Raw genomic sequence first — 26,013 nt, 5'->3', positions numbered from 1 at the left:
GCAAGCTCAAGGTGTGTGTGTGTTGGTGGTTATGAGCTTGCTAAGTGCCAAAGTCCATATTCTCCCTTAAGAACTGATTTACTTGCCTAACATATTGCCCCTCAAGAGAGCAGACAGACTACTTCAGACCCACATGTGTGGGTGAGTGGCTGCAGCCTGACTATGTGGGCATGAGAGCCCTGAAGTTCTCAGCTGGTATGCAGACCAGTGGTGGAGAGCCAGCTCATTCAGTGCAAAGCCAGGGCTGCTGTCAGGGACCTTCAGCGGGCAGAAGTCTAGTCCCTGGGTGTGGCCCCACACCTGTCCATTTCTACATCAGGCCCCTTGCTCTGTGTACTCCATGAGGCACAGAACATCTGCAGCCCTAGTCTCTTTGTGTTCTTCAGCACCTCACTCTCTATCTGCATGGAGCTGGCCCAGCACAGCTGGGTGGGAGGTGCCCTGGGTGAGCCTTTGTGGGTATCTGATAAAGTGCAGTCCTTGCTTACTAATACCTTTGCTCCTCGTCCCCACAGGAGAAGACAGAACCGTATTTCATCGGGATCTTCTGCTTTGAAGCTGGGATCAAAATTGTGGCCCTGGGGTTCATCTTCCACAAGGGCTCGTACCTCCGCAATGGCTGGAATGTCATGGACTTCATCGTGGTCCTCAGTGGGTGAGTCCTCTCCTTCACTCTACTTCTTTTTGAGTGTGTGGAGCCTGTGGTGTCATGAAATGGCTGGTGCAGGGAGCCCAGAGGTGGCAAGAGAGCAGACTGTGGAGCTGGGGAGAAGAAAGAGTTTAAGGTTAAGATTCCCCATGGGGCTGGTTGTTAGATGACCAGCCTTGTGTGGGGTAGGGGCAATATTTGTGGCACTGTGGAAATGCCTGTGGCATGAGGCAGAGACCATGGGACTCCCAGGCAGCCCTGGGTTCCCATTCTTGGTTGGCTGGCTGGCTGAATACCCATTTCCCTGGGGAGGGTGCCTTTTACCGGAGCATGCAGCTTGCCCTGGCCTGAGAGGCAACTCCCAGGAAGAGGCCAAAGATGCAGGCAAGTGCAGTTTCCTGGGGCTTGGAGAAGACCCCAACCATATTTTCTGAACTGATAATTAAGACTCAAGTACTGACAATGAAATTTTTTAATGATCTGCAGATTTATCAATAGAATAAAATTGAATTACATTAAAATGTCTGACAAGTCATTCCTTGGAAATTAATATAGTAATAAAATATTGGGACCAACCCAGTGTCACAGAGCATATGTGAAGGCAGTAGGTTCAGTTAATAGTTGATACATCTCTCTTAGGATATGAATTGACTGTGAGGACGTGGGGCTGACCCAGGGCCATTGGCAGCAGATGCAGTGGACCGTGGCAGTGGTGGCGCTGGGCAGGCTGCATGGGGCTTCCATGGCTGTGGGGCTTTGTGTCAGGTGGCTCTTGGGCCCATGGGAGAGGAGCAGTCCTGTGTAGGTGTGGCAGCAAGGGGTGCGGCATGGAAATTCCCTTATGCAGCTGCCTAACAGACAGCAATACAACCTGGAGAAGCAAAGAAGAGAGGGCACAGAAAGCTGAGTTGGAAGAACTATGGAGCCACCACTATGAACTGACCAAAAGGAGAGGGGAGAAAAGAGGAGCTTCCCCCGGGGGAATAGTCAGGGTAGGGGGAGGTAGAATCTAGGAAGAGGAAAGGCTTGGGAGCCGCTGCATCTGTTCACTGTCTGGTGGATGAGAAACAAGACTGATATTTTTAACCTTTAGACCAGTTGTGATTAAGTGAAAGTGAAATAGTTGAAGATATAATGGATCAAAATATAGCTGACGAGCAGGACAACTTTAATGAAGGGAATGGATGAAGAGTGGTGACATTCATGTTTAAAATCATCCGTTGCTGCACCAAAGGATCTTATAGAGGTTATTTTTCTAAAAAGAAAAAAGAAAACCACATTTTAATATGCTTTAGTAAATGAAGATACATTTTATGCACAGTGTTGCAGAAGTACACTGTCATAAAAATGCGGCACACCTGGACAGTGTCTTACACATCTCTACAATAAATAACATATAAGCAAGGGCTACCTGAGAATCTGAGCCATCTAAAAATGTTATGATTCTGTCTGGGAGAAAAGTGCTGTGGTGCATGTGTGTATGTGAAGACGGCTTGTGCTGTGTTCTATGTGGGTCAGAGACCATTTGAAATTTTTTGTCCAGTAGATTTATTTTTATTCTAAACCATTGTGTGTCCATTAAAGACAATACAGAAAGATCAAAACAAGGATTAAGAAAAACTCCTAATTATTTAGGGGTGTTTTCTTTCTTTTCGATGCTTGTGATTTTGCTGCCTTTCTCAATAGAGTACAAGCATCTCGCATCTTCTTCCATACTTTGGTAAAAATCTGTAATGACTGATGAGCAGTTCGTTAAATAGACATACACAGCTTCTTGTTTTTGTGATTATTTGACACTTAGATTGCCTTCTGTTTTTTTTTTTTTTGCTGTGATAAATAATGATTAAAGATGCTCTAACATATGTCTTTTGTATGTCACATTTTACCAGACGTTTTGACAGGGTAAAGTGCACTCAGTTTCTGTGTCTGCGGATTCTAAGTAGTGGCTTCAAGCAAGCCGGGACAGAAAATATTTGGAAAAAAAACTTGAGTCTGCGCTGAACATGCATAGACTTTTTTCCTTGTCATTATTCTCTAAGCAGCACATTATAGCAACTTGTTACATAGCATTTAATGGTCTTAGGGATTATAAGTAATTTAAAGATGATTTAAAGTGTGCGGGAGGGAGGGTGTGCCTAAGTTATGTGTAAATATTATGCCGTTTTATATAAGGTATGTGAGTGTGTGCAGGTTTTGGTCCCCAAGAAGTCCTGAAACCACCTGCTATAGATGCCACAGGTCAACTGTACTTCACAGGGGGACCTGGCTATTCTGGTGTGGGGTCTGGGAAGGGTGATGGGTGAAGGGAGGTGAGGAACCAGGCCATTTGACTGGACAAGAGAAGACCAAAGTGGACTGTTGTCAGGGTTGTCACACTTTTGAAGGAGTGGATTCATGGGGACCGCAGGGCTTTTTTGTGGAGAAGGGCCTGGTTCCTTGCCTGTGTATTTAGGTGGTGCCCGAGAGCTGGTGCAGGTCAGCTGTCCCCTCTGGCTCTCTGCCCAGCCTTCTCATCTCCCTCTCCTAGTGGCTCTTCAGACTCCGCTGGCTGTGTGGTGGCTTTGCTGGCCCCTCCTTTCCACCTGAACCAACAGGCTTTGTTCCTGGCCCCCTCCAGACCTACTGTTTAGCTTTCTGCCCAGCATCTACAGGTCTCTTTCCCCTTAATTCATTCACATGTGAAGGGACTCAGGGCAAAGGGGTAGCACTCTTGCATTCCTGCTGAGGGCCTCAGGCTCTAATCCTCTGGAGTGGATGATCATGTTTAGTCCTACGTTCACACAGGGTGTCCATCTACCATGTTGCATCGCCCCTAGGATGCACACCATCTCTGAAGCCAGCCTGTGTCTTGCAGTGGTGGCATGGTGGAGTTTAATTGGTGACATGTTTCTTCCTTTCTTTCTTAGTGGTATATTACATTATGGGGCACCCCCATCACGGGGGGGGGGCTTCCTTTTAAAGAAACATGTTGTATTGCCAACCTGGAGAGGCAGGCAGAGCAGACTTCAGGAGTGAGTCATCTTGTGTTCCCAGAGGTTAAGCCATTTGCCCCAGATCACCAGCTTCTTGGTGGCAGAGCCAGGGGTTTGAATCATGCCCTTTGATCCAGGGCTGGTGGTTTTTACCCCTGCCCCAGGCAGCCCCCTCTCCAATACCTTTTTGCCTTCCTGACACCTGCACCTGCAGTAGTCCCAGCTGACAGCTCTCACTTCCCACCTCATCTCCAGGTGTCACCTCACATTTGACTCGGTGCACTCTTGAGTGACAGATGCTGCAGCGTGACACCATGCCTCAGAGCTGAGGCTGCACAACATCTCAGCTCTCAGTGTTGATAGAGGCGGGGGAGGGAGGGTGGGAAGGGAGATGGTACTGCAGTGTCAGACAGCTGGCTCAGCAAAAGACCTCTCATCCTGGACCTTGGCTAGGGGGCCCGGGCCACTACCTTCTGACTGCCATCTTGACCATCTACGCTTTATTATTCTTAGGGCCTACATGTTGAGGGTGTTTATGGTTCAGAAAGTACATTTACGTTTATTACTTCATCTAATCTTCATAATCTCATGAAAAGGATATGTGAGTGTGTGCAGGTTTTGGTCCCCAAGAGGTCCTGAAACCACCTGCTGAGACACAGGTGCATCTATTTTCTGCTGCTATGGCAGAATACCTGAACTGGGCAATTTATAAAGAACAGAGGTTTCTTATAATTCTAGAGGCTGCGAAGTCCAAGAAATTGGCATCTGGTGAAGGCTTTCTTGCTGTGTCATAACATGGCAGAGGGCATCACATAACAGGATGCACACACAAAAAAGAGAACAAAATCAGCTGGTCTCATGCATTCATCAGGAGCCTGCTCCTGCCATAACTATCCCATTATAGCAATAACAGCCATAGTCTATTTATTATGGTGGTGCCTTCATGACCCAGTCACCTCTTTGAAGTCCCACCTCCTGATACTGTTACAATTAAGTTAATGTCGGAAGGGGCATTCAAACCACAAAAAGGGTCTTTTTAAGCTTTTTACAAATGAAGAAACTGAGGTTCAGGGAGGGCTGTGACTTGTTAGTAGGCACTAGATCCAGGACTTGAGCCACATCTCCTGGATCCAAGTTCCTTCTTCAGTGTTATTCATTCCCACACCATCCAGCACCTCAAAACCCCAGGGCACTTTGATTTCACATTCCTTTGGTCCCCTTGAAGCCATGTGTGTTGGGGGACAGCTAGCGGCTTCCTCAGGCCAGTGTTCCCAGACCTCAGCTGGGCTGCATGCATGGTTTGAAGAGGACAAGAGCCCATGTGTTCCTCTTACGATTTCTCTCTGTGGCACAGAAGGATCTTACTTAGCCCTTGGTAGAATGTCAGTGGGTATATAAAATATAGGTGAGAAGGTCTGGCTGCTTTTGTCACTAATTAGCTTGTTTATTCATTTGCCCAATCATTTATTCAGCCAAACTATGATTGTTGAATGTTGGGGGGGGGGGAACTAGGACTGAGTATCACCAAAGTTAATGTGCTCTCATTTCTGCTGAAAGACATGGAGTTTATTACTTCATCTAATTTAACATTTAACAAACTTTGGTCTTACAGAACTTGGACATCTCTTTGCATTGGTAACAACTCAGGAGATGCTATTTAAACACTTGTCAGGCCATCTAGACTTGAAGTCACCATTGTATATTAGTCTTAATGAGAAGTTATAGAACCAGAAATGGATGGATATAATGATGGGGAATATAAAACTTAAGGGCACTCCTAGTCCGTGGGCAAGAACAGGCCTGTGTCTCAGGACCCCTGTTCATCTCTGTGTGTCCAGTGTCTGGCATACAGCTGGTATTCAATAAATGCTAACTAGATTGAACACTTGCTCTTTCCCAGATTCTCCTGTCATCTGTAAGATACAGAGGAGAGTGCTGAGAGCTGCCCAGGGCTGGGGGAGACAAAAGGTGACCACACCTTCCCTTTGGTCTTACTGGGTTCCACGTCCACAGCTCCACTTGCCCAGCCCGCTCACATTCTGATCTCTTAGGGAAATGGAAGCTGGGGTTCACTCCTTAGGCCAGTTAAGAGGTGTTGGGCTTTCAGTCCTCTGGGGCCTGCTTACTGTGTTCTCCGATTGCTTCCTGGGTGAGGGGGGTGGGGTCAAGATAGAATTGTGAAGATCCAACCTTTCAGAGGTGGCTGTGGAAGGGGAGGGGCAAATGGAGGAGAAAACTACAGTTAGTGGCAATCACTTGGCATTTGTCATATAATAAAAGTTCCATGTATTGAACTGTGTGCCAAAGACTGCATTTTATAAATATTCTTTCTAATCCAAAAATGTGGTTCCATAAGGTAAAAAATTGTTAGGTTCAATTATTACCCAGGCCCATTTTAGAGATGAGTAAGCTAAGGCACAATTTAAGTGGCTTGCTCATATCTAAATGGTTGATATAATAGTCTCCCTTTATTCACAGTTTTGCTTTTTAGTTTCAGTTACCTGTGGGCAACTGTGGTCTGAAAACATTACATACAAAATTCTAGAAACAAACAATACTTAAGTTTTAAAATGCCATTCTGAGTGGCACTATAAGATCTTGTTCCGTTTTGCTCCATCCTGCCTAGGGCATTAATCATTCCTTTTTCCAGAGTATCCATGCTATATATACTACCTGCCAGGAAGATACTTAGTAGTTGCTCTGTTAACAGATCCACTTTCATGGTGGGAATTGTAGTGCTTGTGTTCACTTTACCCTTATTTTATTTAACAATGACCCCAAGTTGCAAGAGTAGTGATGCTGGCAGTTTTACTGTAGTGAGTTTTATTAATTGTTCTATTTAATTATTTTGTTATTATTGTTAATCTTTGACTATGTCTTAACATCTTTATAAATTAAAGTTTATTACAGGTATTTGTATGTAGAAAAATCCAGTATATGTAGATTTCAGTACTATCTGCAGTTTTAGGCATCCCCTGGGAATATTGGAATGGATCCCCTGCAGATAAGGGGATCAATTGTATATGAGAAAGCCAGAATTTGAACCCAGACCTGTGCCTTCAGTGTTGGACAACCTCCCTGAGCCACACTGCCCCCTGAGCTCTGAGATGGCACCAGCTGTCCCTGGGCTGCTGGAGAAATGTAGACTCCTTATTTCCCTTGTGTGTCTTCAGCTGTATATACTACCTGCCAGTAAGACACTCAGTAGTTGCTCTGTTATCACATCCACCTTGGTGCAAAGGTAAAAGGTGTGCTGGCCTTTGCATCTAGGGAATCTTTATTTCCCATTGTATGTCAAAGTACTGGTGATGTTACAGAGCTACTCTTGAGTTCAGAGTTACTCTTAGGTGGTGATACAGTCTACTTTCCCATCAAAAACAAGCAGATGAGCTCAGAGCACGCTCTGCCTCAGTTTTGCCAGCTTTGCAGGCAGAGATGAGCTCTTTGGTTACTCGTCAACTGTGGGGGACACAATGCAAACCCTGGGAAGTGGGCAGGCATGTCTGCCCACCGTCAAGGTCATCACCCCAGGCCTACGCAGTCCCTTGGGAGACATTGTTGAGTACCTACAATGTGCCAGGCACACTGCTAGGTGTGGGCGGGTAAGTGTAAGTGACCCCCCACCAGGGACAGTTGGGCCACATATCACAAACACCAAGAAGAAGGGCGTCTGACCTTGCTCTGGGGTGCTGGGGAGAGCTTCTTGAAGGAAGTAACATTTAAATGGAATGTGACTCATTCCACGTGGGACTTAGCTGGACAAGGAAGGAGAAGGGTTTTGCTTGGAGAAAGAATGCTGTGTACAGAAGCTTGGAGGTAGAGAGGTATGGAGGGACACAGACAGACAGCAGGACAACTCTGGGAATTTGGGCATGGAATAGTGAGAGATGCTGCAGGAGAGGGCAGGGTGTAGCCAGGTTAGGCCCTGCACGGGAGGGAGGGAGTGTTTATCAGAACCAGAGGTAGCAGGAAAACCCTGAAAGCTTTGCACAGTGGGTGGATTCGAGTTCTGACTCTGGATGCTGCATGTCTTTTTTCTTTTCTTTTTTACCCTGGAATCACTTGAGGAAAGGCATGGAAAAGAGAAGGAAGCCGTCTCTGCATTTTTTGCTCTGGTTTGAAAGAATGTGCAAAAGCAAGCAGACACACACACACACACACACACACACACACACACACAGGAAACAGGGGAGAAGGGAAAGAGGAGCCAAAGCAGTGCTGCAGAAGGGCTGGGAGCTGCCATCCTGCATCCCCAGCTTCTCGCCAGTGGCATATGCAGAGTGGTTTAGCCCGAAGCCTGTTGGTAGGAGGACAATATCTGGAGCTAAATATATATCGATAGGTATTTTTAGAGGGTTTTCTGTAAGAAGGCTGCCCTAACATATGAGTTTCCCTAGCAGCTAAAGATCTAGGAAAGCACAGTTTTTCTCCGGGAGCATTGTCTCTCTAGTGCTGAGAATGTGGGGGAGGTGTTGGGAACGCAGTCCGGGGGGGGGGGGCAGCCCAATTTACCTCCCTGTGGTGACAGTGCGAGAGCTCTGGGGGTTTATATGGCATCTCCATCGGGGAGCCTGGCAGGAGTCTACAGGCCAACCATTTGCTCGCCCTTTCTGCTCTAGGTGGGTAGAGCGGGGAGGAGGGGAGCCAGGGCAGAGTAGTTGGGGGTATCCAGGGGGCCTTGTCGTTTTGGAAATGGGAAACTGAGGCCGAGTGAGGAGACAGGAGGGACTTGGAGGCCAGGCAGAAGACAACTGGGAACGAGCCTTGAAGCTGAGGGAGAGTTCTGGAAGTCCTTGGGCTTCGCTGCTCAGATTTTCCTCCCAGCAGGGTTGGTGGCTGCTCCTCCGATGGACCTCCACCTCCTCCCTGGCTTCTTGTTCCTTTCTGACTCCAGGCGGTTGGGGGCCAGGAGTGCAGTTTGCTGCTGTGGCATCTCGCCTTTTGTCAGAACAGTGTTGCTGTTCCAATGTGTTTCCCTCCAGAGGCGTAAAGACGGAAAAGATGAGGTTAGGATGCAGGGTTTTGTTTTCTTTTATCCTTTGGTCTTATGATGTATAAGTCCAGTTCAGGGGATGAGGTAGGCAAGAGGCAAAATGTGAAACTTAAAGGTCTTTCCTGAGCTCTGTGCTGAGGACAGACCCAGTGGCTGTAAAGGTGAGTGCCAGTTAGTAGCTGACTGGGTGTTTGAGTTGGGATGTCTCCTTGGGTAGAGCCCAGTTCCCCCCCCCGCCCCCCCCCCCCCCCCCCCCGTATACAAACTTTGTCTTTTTTCCATATTGAGATGCATCAGGGGTCACCTGACTGGGTAGTTATTGAGCACCTACTATGTTCTAAGTGTAAGACACTGGTGTCTTGGATGGTCTCTCATTCCTGAAAAGCTTCTTGTCATCCCTTTGGAGAGAATAGAGTGGGACCTGAATTGGTTTTGGTGTCAGCAAGGAAGGGAGCTTCAAAATCCCCAGGTTTTGGGACATTTAGTTTGGGACATTTTTTCCCTTATTTTTTTCCCCTCCACTCAGGGTGACTTAAGGAGAGAAATTATGGAAATTTCCCTCCTGGCCTCGAGCTCCCATTTTGAGGTAGTGAAATGTATACGTTCTTATTCCTGCACACAGGTGTATATGGAGAGAGAGGAGGGAGGGTGAAAATTCTGAGGCATGTCTACAAAATAGACATGGGTGTAGCACCAATGCTCATGCTATCTATTTCCAAGATAGAATTGTGAATTAAAAAGAGTACTTTAAGTTTCCAATCTCTGGATGAAATGCATCTCTTGGTTTGGGTAGAGATGTGTGCACTTGTGTCTAGTTTGTAAATATGGTCCACAATCCAGGACAGATGATCTGTTGTGAACCGTGAAAACACAATGGCATTATTTAATGTGTCACTGAAGTCGAGAAATAGCAGGTATGTCTAGGGCAGAGTGGTTTTCAGAGGGAAGGGGCAAGGTGGGACAGTGCAGACGATGAGAAGACAGACAAGACAGGGTGTGCTTCCAAAAGAGAACAGGAAGACAGGTCAAGTCTGAGGTTATGAAGCTCAATCGTTGAAGTTTAGATTTGAGAGAATGATAAGTGTGCCCAATTTTCCCTCATTTATTTTTTTCTCAGAGAAGAGAAAACTAAGACCCAGTTGCTTCCAGGGTCTTAAGAGATGGGATGGACAAGCTGTCTGTTTCTGTAACCCCACATCCAGGACCTGGTGTGATCATGGTCTATTCCCCTTGGTGAAGGGAGTCTGCTGCCTTTGGGTTATGATTCCAGCCATCAAGAGTGAGGTGTTAAGAAGTGAGGTCCTTGATTATTTGGCTGTAACTTATATGTGCAACTTACATGGAGACAGAGCTTAATCTGGTGAGCTGACTGATTCAGAGTCCTGGGTGGTGGTGCTGGCCCTCACGTGCCTGCCTGCCTTCTGTGCCCCAGGAGATGCTAAACCTGCTCTGCTTCAGTTTCCTTTATGCAGCTTCATTTGTGGAATGAAGGTAACACCTGCCTTAGCTGCCTCATCAGGTCTCATGAAAAGCAAACGAATAGCGACGGTGCTGATGGTGACAACTCCTGATTTACCCTGAGCTCACACATCTTATTTTAAATGTAGAGGGCTTCGCGTATGCAGTTGCTTACACAGCTACGCGTAGCTGAATGGTGGGGTAACTTCTGAGACACACGTTGTTAGGCAGTGTATCATCAGGCAGGCATCGCAGATGGCTGTGACCTCACCAGGCCATCTGATATCCGGGGGCCCATTGTTGATGGAGCCCTCTTCATGCAGCACAGGACTGTATTATTTTAAATACAGAACATAAGGCAAGGTTGATATCACCTCCATTTTGCAGATAAGGAAAACAAAACTCAAAGGGGCGAAGTCGCTCAATCAAGGCCAAATAGCTACAAAGGGTGGGATTGGCCTTTTAATTCTATCACCAACAATTCTAAAGCCCGTGGCATATCTACTGTACAGCCAGACACCCCAAAAAACAGAAGAGCCACATAATACCAAGTCAGTGAACAATAATCCTTTCCCCAGAACAGTGATATTGTGAAGATAAATGTTAAAATGTACATAAAGCACCTTGAGTGTGGTAGGAAAGGTGTAAAAATTGAAATATCCAAATTATATGATTCCGTGGACCTCACTTGGTATAGCCACTTATCCCTCTGAGACATGCAACCACGGAGACAAAATTTCACTGAAGCCTATTGTAGATTGTAAAGCTATGGCTAATTAGAAATTTTCCATTTCTTGTTATTTTGTGTCAAGATCAAGATTTACTTCAAGCCCATCGATAGGATATATCATTTTTCCTTTTAGGAGTGTATCTAATTTAATCAACTTGAATAAAGTCTGCAGTGGTTATAAACAAGAAGAACAAAGACATCACACAGGAAACATGGGTTTGGAAGGCTTTATTTTAAACTTTATTTTTTAAAAATAAGTTAGTTGTCAATGGATCCATTTGATTTATTTGAGCCCAGTGCCTCACACATGCTGGGCAAGTGCTGCACCCTGAGCCACTACTCCAGCCTCTCATTTTAAACTTCATCTGCAACACAGCGCAATGTCTTCTAGAATCCCACCTTTAGGGCCTCCCTCTCTTTGTTTCACCTTCTGGCCCCCTAGTGCACTCCCCACTTCCCCCCAAAATGCTCACAGGTGAGAGAGGCTGCCCCTTCTCTCTCAGGAGCAGGTGTCGCAGAGGAAGGCTGAGGACAAACCCTCTTGCTTCCGAAGGGACGTCCAGTCCGAGAGACGGGCTCAGAGTGGGGCTGAGTTCCGAGTCCCTCCCCCATCCGTGCCTTTCATTTCCTTCCTCCTCGGCTGCCACTCTTCTGACAGGAGCCTGGGTCTTGGTGACAGAATGGCAGAGCAAAGGGCTCCAGGCCGTGGCTTTTCTCCATGGCCTTTAACTCTGGGACAGTGACTGGGAGGCAGAGTGACAGGTGTGGCTGCTTCACACTTCAGGTCACATCTGAAGTTCATGGATGATAATTCACGTCACCATGGGAAGCCCACACATTTCACCTCTGTCCCTTCCATCATTGGGGTCCAGCCGGCCCTGGGGGCCATTCCTCAGCTCAGCACCAGTTGGTGGCCATGGGGGAGCTGAACAGAACTGGGTCGGGGTGTCCACTGAGTCTGAATCAAAACTCTGGGCAAAAGCGAAACAATAATAATGCATCTCTAGGACTGGATGCACTTAGGTCTAATCCTGCCTAATGCCTAGGCATGAAATTTTGAATTTGAGGTGAGGGAAGACTTGGGAGGAGTCAGAAGCTGGAAGGAAGAATAGAAGCAGCCAATATAATTGAGCGTATCCTGTGTTGAAAGGTTGTGATGATTGCTAGGGATACAGCAGAGGAGAGAGGGTTTCTGGGGTCCTAAAGTTTGCTGTCTAGTACAAAAGGCAGATATAAAGGTGGACAGTTTAATGCTGTTTTAATTTGGATCCTAACATAATCTGAGAGGAGGAGGGTCAAGAACCTGGTAATGACGTTGAGATCCACAACAGGTTGCATTTAGCTAGGAAAATGAAAGAAGAGGGGAGCGGCAGGATGAGGGGAGTTTTCGGCAGAGAACAGGGCAGGTGTGTGTGCAGGGCTGGCGATGGGAGGGGCCGTGGAAGTGTGGCCCGTGGTTTTGGTAGCCTGGGGGAGGATGGGAAAAGCGGTGAGGACCACATCCTGAAAGGCCTCATTGGCATCTCTAGGGATTTTCAGTGGGCAGCCCTGGAATATTCCAAAGAGGACAGTGGACAGATTGGTAGGGGGGTGCACTGTTTTCTGGGAAGAGAGATCAACTTCCATGAATGACTCCAGGTCTGCTCAGGAATTAGGGATTTGGAATGAATGTCCTCAAAGAGTCCCTGTCTTCTCTTCTGCCTCCTCCTCCCAACATTGGCCCTCACCTATAATTTCATTTAACCTATTGGAGCTGCACCAAAACCCAGTCTGTAGACCTCATAATCTAGCTCATTATGTTCTAAAGATGTGTTAACCTTCCTAGAGTGGAGACATAGTCTCTGCCCTCTGAGATCACACTCTGAGCATCTCCTACGGATTCAAATAATGGATAAGAATTGATGAGTGTGTGGGCTTTTATTTTCGATGTTCAGCAGAGAAATTATTTAAAAAATGCTTTGCCAAGAACATTGCTATATGATTATTATGATTTTTATTTTCCAAATAGAACAATAGTCAAAAGATCAAGCCAACCCACATGCTTGTTTATGGGATGTTTTTCTTTTCCTTGCTCCTTAAGCCCATGACACACCATAATGCTGAATCTGGATCCTAATTGAACTCTAGTTAATAACCACCCAAATTATAATATTTTGTGACTTAGGGGCTCCTTCTTGTGAGGAGCTTAAAGAGATCTGCACTTAACTGTTCCTCATTCTCCATTTGGTAAAGGGAGATATAGCCTCCCAGTTCCCTCAGTATCATGTTATTCTAGAAACAGGTCATCCAGGTGTATCTTTCCTACCTGGACTGTGGTAACAGAGATGGGAGGCACTCTGTTCTCACCTCAATCTTTTCTGTGGACTCTGAAATTCCACATCCTCTCTTCTGATGAGTGCACAATGGACTCCTTCTTAGAGCTTTGTCTAATGACTTGGTCATCCACTCCCCCTTCTTCAGTAAGCAAATCCAGGTTTTTCAGGTAGGTGCTCCCTACTGGGAATCTGATCAGATCAAAGTTTAGCCAGGCAGTACTACAAATAAAGGAGGAGGGACTTCCTTGACTTCAGCTCCCCCGAGTTGTGACTGGTTTGAACCCAAACTGAAGTGAATCACCAGAGTTGTCAGGAATCAAATTTTAGAGCCATTGATTATAGAAAGTTAAGCAGGAATCTGTCTCAAGAATCACTGGTCATTTCAGTGGTTTTCAGCCTGTGGGCTCTGGGACTTGGGAGACCTTTGGGATGATTGCAGTGGGTGATCAGATCTGTAGCCACATCCAGTACTGACTGTTCCCAAATGATGCTTTCCACAGATACGTACCACAGCCTAATGTTTCTGAAGTGTGTGGTTGCTGTTGTGCTTTATAAATATAAATACATTTAAAAGCACTGTAGACCTCATAATACAGCTCATTATGTTCTAAAGATGTGTTAAAAGTGGCTTTTTCTTTCTTCATTGAGTCAGCAGAACATTATGGTTAAACAATTTGTAAACAAGCAAACCTGAATGGATACCTTCACTGTGCTGTTTGCTAGCTCTCTGGCCATCAGCAAGTGACCCAGCTTCTGTAAACCTTCCTGACCCCAACTGCATTAAAAAGAGGAAGAGGATGGATAATATTTATTGAACAAATTCTATGGGGTCTGTTAATCCAACTCCTCTGGAGGGTGGAGTGGGTCTTGAATTTTTGACATTAAGAAGGGTGCTGGACCAATCATACCCACCCAGATCTCTGCACAAGGTTAGGTCTTCCAAGGTCAGCCCGGGTTTCATCGTCTTTCACCATTGATCAGAACGACTTCTTGGGTAGTTCTGTTTTATTGGTTGCTTGCCCATCTTATCTCCATCTTGCACATGCATGTGCACCTTGTCTTACTCTCCTCAAAGAATACCTTGATGGGATCACTGCTTGAGAGAGGAGAGCAACATTAGATCTTTAAGGATGTATCTTTGTTCTCTGAAACTCACCGATGGAGATTTAAAGATTCATAGCAGAGGGAGAGGCTTCCCAGAGGAAACTGAACTGGGAAAGAAGATGTAGGTCTCATCATCCTTGACCTTTGGTCAGGAGGATATGGGTTAGTGCTCTTTTAACAGATTTCTCTTAAGGGGACTTCTTTTCCTTCCCTCCCTTCCTTCCTTCATTCATCATTCCAAAAAACCATCTTGCATTATTTATTAAGTACCTACTGAATGTTTGGCTCTACACTGAATGTAGAAAATTCCAGTAATAAACAGAACTACACAGTCTCTGCCCACATGAAGCTTACCATTAGTCCAGTTAGGGAGGAATTTTAAAAATTTAGTATTATGTAGTAAGGCTCTTGCTGGGAAGAAGCCACCCAATTAGGGATTCAATCTCCCAGCCCCTCTGCAGCTAGGTTGAGCCATGCAGCTACTCCTTGCCAGTGGGGTATGAATGAAAATTGTCTGCATCACCTACACACCAAGAAATCAAAACATTAGAATAAGAAAGCATAGACAAGTAGTGACCTCGTCAACGTAAGGCTTAAAAAAAGAAAATGTATGTTAATTGTCAGACATATAGGAAATGTACAATAAGTGATTTTTAAAAATTATAAATAGCATTTGTTGATTCAAGAAATATTTACTATGTATATGTAAAACATTTTCCTAACTACTAAGGATAAAAATAAATAAAATAATAAAATACCTCTCTTAAGAAGCTTTCAGTCTGATGCAGAGATAATAAATGTACATAGGTAATTTTAATTTGACCTCAACATTCTTTGCTCAGGAGAAAAGATAGTGGGGATAAGTTTGTTCCATTCTGTCCATTCGGCTTTCTATCTGTTTGTCTCTCTACCCTTTATTGAGTGCTTCCTGCGTAGGAGACCTGTGAGCAGTCAGAGGATAGCAGTGGAGCTCAGTGGGAGAGGTGAACTATGGGGGGAATTTGGTTTCCTTTTGCTCTCATGCAGTGATCATTGGTACTTGACCCTAGATGTTAGTGGAAGTAGCCATCAAACACTCTTGCCACCTTTTTGAACAGGCTTTGAAGTATAAGAATGAAAAACAATTTTATTTTTATATCATTTTATTTTTGTGCTTTATTTTTTTTTCTTCAAGATACCAAAGCTCAGAGGTAATTAGCCAGCTGAGGCTATTTATAAAATGTCCAATTGGCCTGGACATCACTACTGGTTAATATCTGTCAAACTCCAAACTCTGAGGCCCAACAGAAAAGGAGATCAGGAGCTGGTTTCAGAAGGGAAAATCAACTTTTCCGTTTTCTAATGTCTTTTCTATCCTTAGCTCATGCCTAGGTTGAGAAGGTAGAAGTTTAGTTATGAACTATGTGCAGTTACAACAAATAAATTAGAGTCAGAAGCAAATAAATGATTGTCATGGGTCTTTGGAGAAGGAATTATTGGGGCTGCACTCCTGGAATGGTCCTCAGGGGTGTCAATTATGTTGCTTCTTCCTGTAGTTTACGACTTGCATTCTGGATAGGATTCTGTAATTGGATGTAGAAGAGCTGTCCTTTTGAAAGGGAACAGGCCAGTGTGGTCCCAAGTTTGTGGCCCCGAGGAAAGGAATTTCAGAAAACAATTGCCTGAATGATTCAAGCTCCTAGGTATTTCCTATGTAGGACTGTTAGAAAGGGCTCTCTAAATGAGCAATTGGCCCTTGTAGTGATACCTGCTCAGGAGGCAGGGAGCGCAGGGTGGACATGAGAACTGGGATTATCTGGTGACTCTGGACTCTCCGCTTGATTGACAGCTGATAGTCAGTGCTCATCACTGCATCACATGTTTCAATGTGTTTTTTTTTAATTTAATGATCACAACAATCTTATTATGTCCACTAGATGAGGAAACTAAGGTGCTGTATTTTGTGTGTGGTTTTAGTGTGTCCTTGTGGGTTCATAGGTTGGAATCTTGGTCCCCAGGGTGGCAGTGTTGAGAGGTGATGAAGCCTAGGCATTAGGGGTCCTGCTCTCAGAAGGGGTTAATGTATTTTTCCTTAGTTCTCTCAAGGATAGGTTGTTATAAACTGAGACCATGACATATGTCTCTTTTGCATGTGATAATTTTCCTTTCTGCTTCTCTGCCATGCTGTGACCTAGCCAAGGGGACCTTCAACAGAGCCAAGCAGATGTTGGTGCCATGCTCTTGACTCTTCAGGGCTATGAGTTAACTAAACCTCTTTTCTTTATAAAGTACCCAGTCTCAGGTATTGTATTATAGTGACAGAAAATGAACTAATACACAAGGTGGTTTGGTAATTTTCCCCATATTATGCTGCTGGGGTGGTGACAAGATTCAAAAGGAGTAGTTGTACTCTAGAGTCCCTATTTTAACCATAATGCTATATTGCCTTCCTAATTTACATAGCCTACTGATGCCTGCTCTGGATTTTTTTTCTTTTTTTTTCTTCCTAATGCATATTAACTAAGAAAGGTGAAAGGAAGGATGTTTCCATTGTTATGTCAAAATTCACCAGGGAATATGAAACTCTGTTCTTGGTTTTAGTTACTGAGAAAAATGTCTTTCATTAAAGAGGATTAAAAGGACAACAGATTATTGAATTTTTAAAATGTCATTTTGATCTTGAAAACATTTTAGACGTGTTGTCCATTTAGCACTTCAGAGTCAGTCAGTGTGACAACACAGGACAGTTTGCAGAAGGGAAGAACCAAGAATGGATTTGCATTGTTCTTCATTTGGAGTCTGAATCTGGCTCTATCACCCTGAGCAAGTTATTCAACCTCTAGACCTCAGTTTTTTCACGAGGAATTAAGGATGCAGGGGTTTGTGGGTATTTTATAAGGATCAGCTGAGATGACAGGTAAAGTCCTTGGAACAGTGTTTTGTACATAGTAGGTTTTCAATAAACAGATATCTATCATGATTTCCTAGTTTATTGATGAGGAGAAGGAGACACAGATGAGCAGATACATTTTCTATGTTACTTTAAGACCCACAGAAATTCATGGTGTAGAAGGGATTCCTGTCCCTGTCCTTCCTGTTTCTGTTGTTATTTGTATTGGCTGATACTAGCTTCTAGAATATATTAAATGTATTCTAGAATGTAGTGATGCCTGCTCAGGAGACAGGGAGGGCAGGAATGGACATGAGAACTGGACATGAATGGACAGAATGGACATGAGAAGGTCTTAGTCTATTTGGGATTCAGTAACAAAAATACAGATTGGTGGCTTGCAAACAATGGAAGTTTGTGTCTCACAGTTCTGAAGGCTGGGAAGTCCATGAAGGCAGATTGAGCGTCTGACAAGGGCCCTTTCCTGGTTCGTAGATGGCTGGCTGTCTCCTCACATGGCAGATGGGCGAGGGAGCTCTCTGGGGTTTCTTTTATAAGGGGCACTAATCCCATTTAAGGGCAGAATCCTCATGACCTAACTCCTTCCCAAAGACCGTCTCCAAACCCCATCACATTGGGGATTAGGTGCCAACATGTGGACTTGGGGATGCATGCATTCAGTCTATACCATGAGCCTCTGATTCTGGAATCGCTCTGTATTAAATCTGTGTCCACAGTTGTCAGTCTATCCAAGCAGGTTTCAAAGTGCAATTGAATGATTGTATTCACCGATGGAAACTCTACTTTTTATCTTTTTTTTCATTTTATTTCCCATTCCCATGCCTTTGCAAGTGTATAAGCGTGCGTACATGTGCAGCATTAAAATTGATTATGTATTTTAGATTTTGAATACTGTGTGTAGACAACAGTTGGATAATAAAGCAATTCCAGTGAGAACTAGTCTGTGGCAGTAGAAAACCCATCCAGACTAAACTTGCTCAGTTCTTGGTGCTGGTCCTTATTGGTGCTCAGGCTGCAGGCCTAGTGGTCTCCCTGAGCCTTTTTTTAAAAGGACTAGCTTCGAGAGGTGTTGAGGGGATCAGATGGAAGGGCCTGGGGGGGAGGTGTCTGGCACCCACATTGTGCTGACACCTTTCCTTTTGTCCACCTTCTTCCCATCCCTTCGGCTTCTAGGAGTCGTGGAGGCACCTTATGCGGTTATCGGAATTCAGACCCTGGTGTTGCAGAGAAGGTGCTTCTGGGAGCTGCTGTGCTGGAGGGGTGAGATGGAAGAGAAGAGAAAGAATAAGAAATAGGAATAATAAGAAATTTTGCAACTCTTGAAGCAGATAGGCACAGGCTTAAGGCTTGAGATCTACCCTGGTGTATCTATCTGCAGCCTACCTGTGGATCTGTTCCTGCCCACGATTGTGGCCAAGTGTCTCTGCATCTCTATTTCATCTGTGTCCTCCGACTATATGTTGTCCTGTGGAGAACTCTTGAATGTACCCAGCATGGCAGTTGCCTTCCCCTAGCCACTTTGTTTCTTTATCAGTGATTTTGTTGAAAGGATTTAAAAGCCTTTTCCTTCCTTTGGAGCAACTGTAACTTGTTTCTATAAACTGCTGCAGGGCCTGATCCCTCTGTCTTTCTGTAAGCAGCTTTCAGGGAATCTCCCTTTTCTTCTCACTTCATTAGCATCCCTAACCCCTGACCCTGACCAATTTGGTCTTTTCTTTGCTGGCAAGATCAAACCTTGAGGATTGACTGGGAATAAACTTCTCTAGGTCATTGGTCTGCAGGCAAAACCTAACCGATTCTAAACGAAGGTTTGAAAATGAATTTTCCACAAAAAAAAGACAGTGGCTTGATCCTTATTTTACTCAGAATTCTGACCTGCTATTTAGGAGGCAGACCCATTTTCCCATAGGTCATGCTAAAATTGTCTTCTATGCATTTATGTGAGAGGAAGGGGAAAGAAAACCATGTATGATTTTTGAAAGGCACCTCCTCCTCTGAATTTATTGTATAGTAAAAGCAAAAAGTCAAGGGATTAGAAATAGGACGAGTTTCGCTGTTGATTTTAGTAAGCACAATGAAACATTCTAGAAAGAACAACTTTTCATGCTACAACTTTTCTTTCCTACCAAGTGACACCTTTGCTAACATTACCCTTCCCATGAGCAGAGGCATTCTATGGTTACCAGGAAAAGACCTTGGAGTGTGTCAGCTCCAGGCCCCGCCAATTCCTATGAGGGGGTCTCTGCAACTGCTTAACACCCTCAGCAGCAGCTTATTCGTGTGCAATTTGGAAGATCTGGGTGAATGGAGTTTAGGAAGTGTCGAACTGCTGTGGAGCACTTTTCCTCAAGGAAAGGGTTCATGATCTTAAAAAAAAAAGAAATATATATATATGTGTGGTGTGTATATATATATATATATATATATTAGTTATAGATGGACATAATATTTTTATTTTGTTTTATTTATTTTTATGTGGTACTGAGGATCAAACCCAGGGCCTCAAGTGCTCTACCACTGAGCCCCAGCCCCAGCCTCAGGGTCCACAGATTTTGATCACATAGAAACCCTGACTCTCATTGTACGCTGAATCCATTAAATTATTTCTAAGGAATTTATAAGCTCTTTGTTGTTGTTGTTGTTGTCACTGGGGATTGAACCCACGGGTGCTCAACCTCTGAGCTATACACCCCCTGCCCTTTTAAATTTTAATACAGGGTCTTGCTAGGTTGCGAGGCTGGCCTTGAACTTGCAATCCTTCTACCTCCGCTTCCCAAGACACTGGGATTACAGGTGTGTGTGACTGCATCTAGCTGGAACCTATAAGCTTGAGAATGTATATGAATTTGGTTCTTTTAGTCATCTAGACTCTTCTGTTACATCTGATGTCTGCATCAGTGCTCAGCTATAATTGGTCATTAGGAGGTTAGTTTTTCTCTCTGCTTATTTCTACCATCTCTCTCCATGGTGGGTCACCATCCGTAGATCCATTTCCCGTGAGAGCATTATAACTTGACTTCTTCCAGTCTCGGGTTTCTCCCTGCTCTGGTCTTTGATACGGCGGGAGAAACATGTGGCACCCCAGACTTCCATTAGCTGAACCTCCTCCGGACCTGCTTGTCTCATTGCTGTCCCTCAGTTCTCCTTCCCTGCAGCAAGGCCAGGCTCTGGGGGGTCCTTCTCATCTCAAATTGCCTGTCTGTTTCTTAGCCTTGCTCCCACCCGGCCTGTTTCTTCTGTCCTTCCTGCTTGTCCCCAGGCAGTTCCTGCCGGGATGCTCTATCCTGTGGGAGTCAGCTCAAGTCCCTGCTCCTCAGGGAGCTGGGTCCCTCCTGTCCTCCCTGCTCTGACTTTCCCTCCACAAGTGGCAATCGTGTCCCTCCTGTTCTCTTCTTGTGGGCGTCTTGTTTCTCCATGGAGGTTGAGGACAGGGTGGCAGTCTCCGTTCCCTATTCTCTCAGGTGGCTTCCGTATTGTCACACCATAGCAGATGTGCCGTCAGTACCAGGTGTGTGCAGGGTGAAAGACAGGGGTCTGCGCATGCTTGCCCCTGGAGCTAGCGGGAGGAGCCTGTGCCTGCAACTTCAGGGTGCATTTCCTATTCCTGAGCCCGTGGAGCAGAATAAAAATCTAGGCCATGGCCAAACCTTGGGCAGGGCAGTGAGTGTGTGGGTGCTGAGCTCACTGCCCCCGTGGGAGTGCTGAAGCTGAGGAGAAAGGATGGCGTGGGTCCTGGGACCAGGACTGGGGGAGGCCACTGTGCTTTTCCCTCCTGCTTCTGAGGCCGCTTGTATTCCTTTTCCAATAACTCAGAGGAGGTTATTTTTTCTCTCTCTGTATTTGTTGTTTTATTTACAATAAATGAGATATTAGTACTCTGAATTGTTTTCAGGGCATGGAATTTCTTTTTCTCCAATCTGTCTTTTCTCTAGTTCCCCCCACACACACCCCCCAATGACCATCCCCCAGATAATTAGCAAAGTGTTTGGTCTTTGGTTTGGATGAATAATTGATTCAGAAGCTTTGTCAATGATTCATGGCCCATATGCTGGGCGACAGGATGTGGAGTGTGTGTGTGTGTGTGTGTGTGTGTGTGTGTGTGCAGCATGTCATATCAAAGGTCAGGGGCTTCTCCTTGGCTCAGTAGAGGGGCCGTGCAGACCACCCTCAGTGGTAAGCAGGTTGCACATGGTCTTTCTCTGGTGTTCTCTCACAGGAAGAGTTGAAGCCTCTTCAGGAAAGCTAGATTCTCTGTGGTGTGCACTGCAGTTCTTGTGGACCAGTGATTGTGTTTTTGGCAGATCAATCAATGAATGAATTGGAGTTTATCCTCTGTAAGCCAGCTACCCACCGTCTCTAGGATGGATGGCTGGTTGGATTTTTTTGAGGAAAGGAGATGTCTTGCCTTCTTTTGCATTACAGTATTTCAAACCTTCCCAGGCAGGGGACATGTTTTTTTTTTTTTTTTCTTCAGATCTTAGTGAAGATGCTGTGTGCTACTGCATTAATTCTATTTCCTTGTATAGCTCCTTCACTGGAGATGGAGACGCCTTATTACCTTCTACTCTGTAGGCAGGGCTTCCTTGTCTTTAAAGATGTTCTTACTACTGTGTGTATGAGACCCGGGGACTCATGTCTTGCTTATAGAAGAGTGACATGCCCTATCTACAAAGCTTCTCTCTAGTATTCATTTTGTAGGGGAAAGTTAAGACTCCTGAATGTGTCCTGACCCTTGGAAGACAACTAAGGAGAAGTGAATCTGTTACATTATGTCTGAATCAGTTCACTGTCTCCTAGGCAGTCAGGCACCCCTCCCGCTACCTCTCTCTATAAAATAGTAGAAACAGACAGTGTGTGAGTGAAATCCAGCACCCTGGTGAAGGTGGCAGTATGGTTATTGATCATTTTATTCAGGAAGTGCCTAAGATATTTCTCTATATTTCCTAATATAATTTTAAAGTTATGCTTATCATATTTAGGTCCTTAACCCATATAGAATTTATTTGCTTACATGGTGCGAAGTACATACTTATGCTTTTCTATAGCATCCTAACTCTATTTAGTGAATAGGACATCTTTCCCCCGATGATTCATATCTCATTTTTGTTTGTATACAAATTCCCATAGATATGTGCTCTGTCTCTAGGCTATCTGTTAAATCCTATTAACCACTATATGTTTATAATGCTTTTTGATAACTGATACCTCTAGTCTTCCATTCACATGGTTATGAAAAATTGATCGATTTTGGACATCATAGTTTCATATGAATTTAGAATTGCTAAAATCCTAAGTTTTGTCTGTAATACAGTTGACTTACTGGCTAATTTGGGAAGAATTGACATTTTCACAATGTCAAGACCTATTAGTCTCTCTCTATTATTTGGAATGTATTTTAGGTCTGTACCAGTTTTGGAGATTTCTCCCTTCAGGACTTTCCTGTCCTTTCTTAATACTTTTTCCTGTGCATTTTATTATCTTGCTGCTCTTGTGAATGAATTATTATTTTTTTTGCATTTCCAATTAAATGTTGCTAGTGCATAGAAATGTTGTTATTTTTTATTTGTTGATGTTTTACCCTGAAATCATGAAAAACCCTTCTATTAATTAGAATCATTTGTTTATACATTCTGCTAAATTGTGTACATAAAAATTACATCAAATAAAAATAACTTGCACTCTATTTCTAATTAACTTACTACATATTTCTTTTTCTTATTTTATTGCACTGGCCAGAACTTGTAGGAAGATGTTGAATAATGACAGTAATAGAGGCTGTCTTATCTTGTTCCTTGCTAAAAATCTCTCTATTAAGACAGATTGTAGTGTTATAGTGAAAAACACTTTTAAAAGAAATAAAGACTAACAGTTAAATTGATTTCAATAATAGCTCAATATTTTCATTTAACTCATAAACTCAAAGGTTTGGGAATTTCATTCTGTAAGGGATTAAACATAGAAATTATGAATGCTATTGAAAATTCAGTTAAAAAGTTTAACATTAATAATAAACTGACTTGGGCTGGGGATGTGGCTCAAGTGGTAGCGCACTTGCCTGGCATGCGCCGGGTGCTGGGTTTGATCCTCAGCACCACATAAAAATAAAATAAAGATGTGCCCACCGAAAAAACTAAAAAATAAATATTAAAAAAATTCTCTCTCTCTCTCTCTCTAAAAAAATAATAAACTGACTTATCTGGGGAGTGATCATATTTTTGTAATTTGGTTGGAACATGTTCTTATTGTATAAACAGTTTTTTCCCCCATGGAACAAAAACCTGTGGAATGAGTTGTGATGGACCCAATTCATACACCCAGATTAGGTGTGGTGTTCTTTAAATTGAAATCTAGAAGCCTTTGGCAAATAGGAACAGTGAAGAAATGGAGGCAAAGAAAATCCAGCCAGTCCATAAAAAGCAAGAAGGAAGAGAAAAGAAACAATTAGAAAGCAAGGCAGGTGGAGGATACAAGAGAGAAGTTGGTCCTAACAATAGCAATCAGAACAGATGTAGATAGACTAAACTCCGTGTGCAAGAGACATCGATTTTAACCATGCAGCTAAGTAAAATGACTCTGGAAAGTTAGAAATAGAGCAGGAGGTAAAAGATAGGTTCCACAAATGCCAAGGAGAGGGAGTGACCATAACAGTTTTCTCTTTCAAAAAAAAAAAAGTCCAGGTGAGAGCATCAAGAGAGACAATGTGACTCTTTAATTCTGATAAAATCAGTCAAGAAGACTTAAAAACCATCAGAATAAATGACTATTAAAAATGTAAGGGTTAATACTCAGGAGAAGAATTCCAACTGGTTTTGAACAAAACCCAATGAAAATTTGGAGGTCTTTATAAAAAAAGAGTTCAGTACCATTTTAGGCACTTGAGTTGATTTACAGAGCAGATCCTTATAGGCTCAAATGGTATAAAATCTGATGACAAGGGATGGCAATGTCTGACGGTCCATGTCAGATAGTCTTGTTTATTCTTGTTTATTCACGTCCAGTCTCTTCACAAAACTTCTGTGTTCTGTTACTTTGTGGACTTATAAAAGTATTGGATACTTTTGATAAAACTTGTGTATTTAAAACTTCATGTTTGTGCATATATATAAAATATATACCTACTCCCCAACAGAGCTAATGCACCCCAACACAATATACATGATTTCTTCCCCATGTTCTGCCCACCCTATTCTCATCTTTTGTCCACTGTGGCTGATGACTTGTAATATCCACATGGTTATTTCTTTAAGGAAAACTTGTTTCCTCTCTTTCTGAAAACATTAGCATTTTCCCTTATTTATGATGTTCTAAAGTGTCACTAATATTGCCTTATATGACAGCTTTTACCTTTTTTTTTTTAATGGCATTTTACTGTGGGGATGAGTCCCTATCGATCAGACTCATAGCTTTATTCAGTGTTGGAGTGTGCTTGTGAATTATCTCCTCCTCCCTTCAAATGTTTTCCCTTTATTTTGCCAATTCTTACTTCTAGCATTCTTTTTTGATCATGTTGGAGCTCTGTGAATCCTTTGTTTCTAGTTTTTATACTTCTCTCTCTCTCTCTTTTTTTTTTCTTGCTTTGTGTTGATTTCTGGCTCAGTTCTCTAATTCAACTATTTTGCCACTTCAATCTATTTAATCATTAAAAAAATTTTTCCAGTTATTATAAGTCTCACTCACACTAACTCTAGGTGATTTTTAAAAATGCTTTCGACATCCTCACACTTTTCTCTCAGCTATTAATTGTGTGTATTCATTCTCAGGGAGTCCAATCCCCTTGATTGACAAGTTTGTTTTCTCTTTGTGGCAGTGAGTAGGCCTTTGGTGGCCCTTGATTGCCTTGTCATCTTCTTTCTCCTGTATCTGCTCAGAGGGAAAAAGCCTGTGGCCGCGCGGAGACCTACTGAAGGGTGGCTCACTGGAACGGCCCACTGTCTGGGCGGGTCTCTCTCGGGCACAAACCATCTCTCTCACTCACCACCCAGGCCCGTTCCTGGATTTGTGCACAGACTTCTTTACTGTTGCCTGGTCTGAGGAGGTAAAGAGGAGAGTGAGGAGGAGGGAGTTCAAGTGCTTGCTTGATCTGCCTCTTACCACACCCAAGCGGTCACACGGGGGGTCACTCTTGGACCCTCCAGACCCACGTGTCCACTCTCTGCAGACAGGAGCCCTTGTGGTATCACGCCCACATTCAGAGCAGTCCCACTCTCCTCTGGGGGATGGGGGTTCTTGATTATTTTTTAAAATAAGATTGCATCGACTTTCTGTCCTGAGGGGATTCATCCTGATGTCTAGTCTATGGAGGATTTGCTTCTCGTTTTCCAGAAAGTGAAATGCTTTCTAGGAATTTTGGGGAAGGAGGAGTAGTTCACAGTGTATGCTCAGCCTGCCTCTCTGAGGAAGAGGTTGGGATGACTTCTAGTAATCTCATTCAGCCTCAGTTTTCTTATGGTGAAAATGGGATGATGATGATGATGGAGGTGGTGATGATGGTGATGGTGATAGTGGTGATATTTAGCTAATATTTGAAAGTACGGTATCTGTTCAGCACTGTTCCAAGTACTTTTTACTGTGAATTCATCTGATCATCTAACTTCTCAACAACACTATGATGTGAATTTTATTATTATCAACATTTTATAGTTGAAGAAACTGAGACATAGAGAAGTTAAGTAATTTACCCAGATAAATGCCCACCTACTTCCCAGGGTTAGTCTGAAGACTATGGATCTTACATATGTAAAGTATTTACTTTGTGCCTGAGACTTAGTAAATCTGCAAAAGAGGGCAGCTGTTGTTTTTCTCAGAACCTACAAAGAGCTGTCTGATTTTTATGGACTAATAAATATATCTTGAATGAATGAAAAGTCACCAAATAGTTACATTCTGCTTGGTCTATAGCAGA

At 43.7% G+C, this 26,013-nt stretch overlaps 1 protein-coding gene across 1 annotated transcript in view; it reads left to right on the top strand.

Annotated features, from left to right (window-relative positions):
* CACNA1E (calcium voltage-gated channel subunit alpha1 E) overlaps positions 1–26,013 on the top strand; it is a 494,748-nt gene that overhangs the window by 221,075 nt on the left and 247,660 nt on the right. The window contains exon 5 of the mRNA XM_081297504.1: positions 516–655. Coding sequence (XP_081153630.1) covers positions 516–655 — 140 coding nt within the window. The remainder of the gene's footprint in view (positions 1–515; positions 656–26,013) is intronic.

Source organism: Spermophilus citellus (assembly GCF_964194105.1).
Source record: "Spermophilus citellus genome assembly, chromosome: 6".
In the NCBI taxonomy this organism is placed as follows: domain Eukaryota; kingdom Metazoa; phylum Chordata; class Mammalia; order Rodentia; family Sciuridae; genus Spermophilus; species Spermophilus citellus.
Note: the sequence above shows the minus strand (reverse complement) of the source record. Positions and strands in the feature narration are given on the sequence as shown.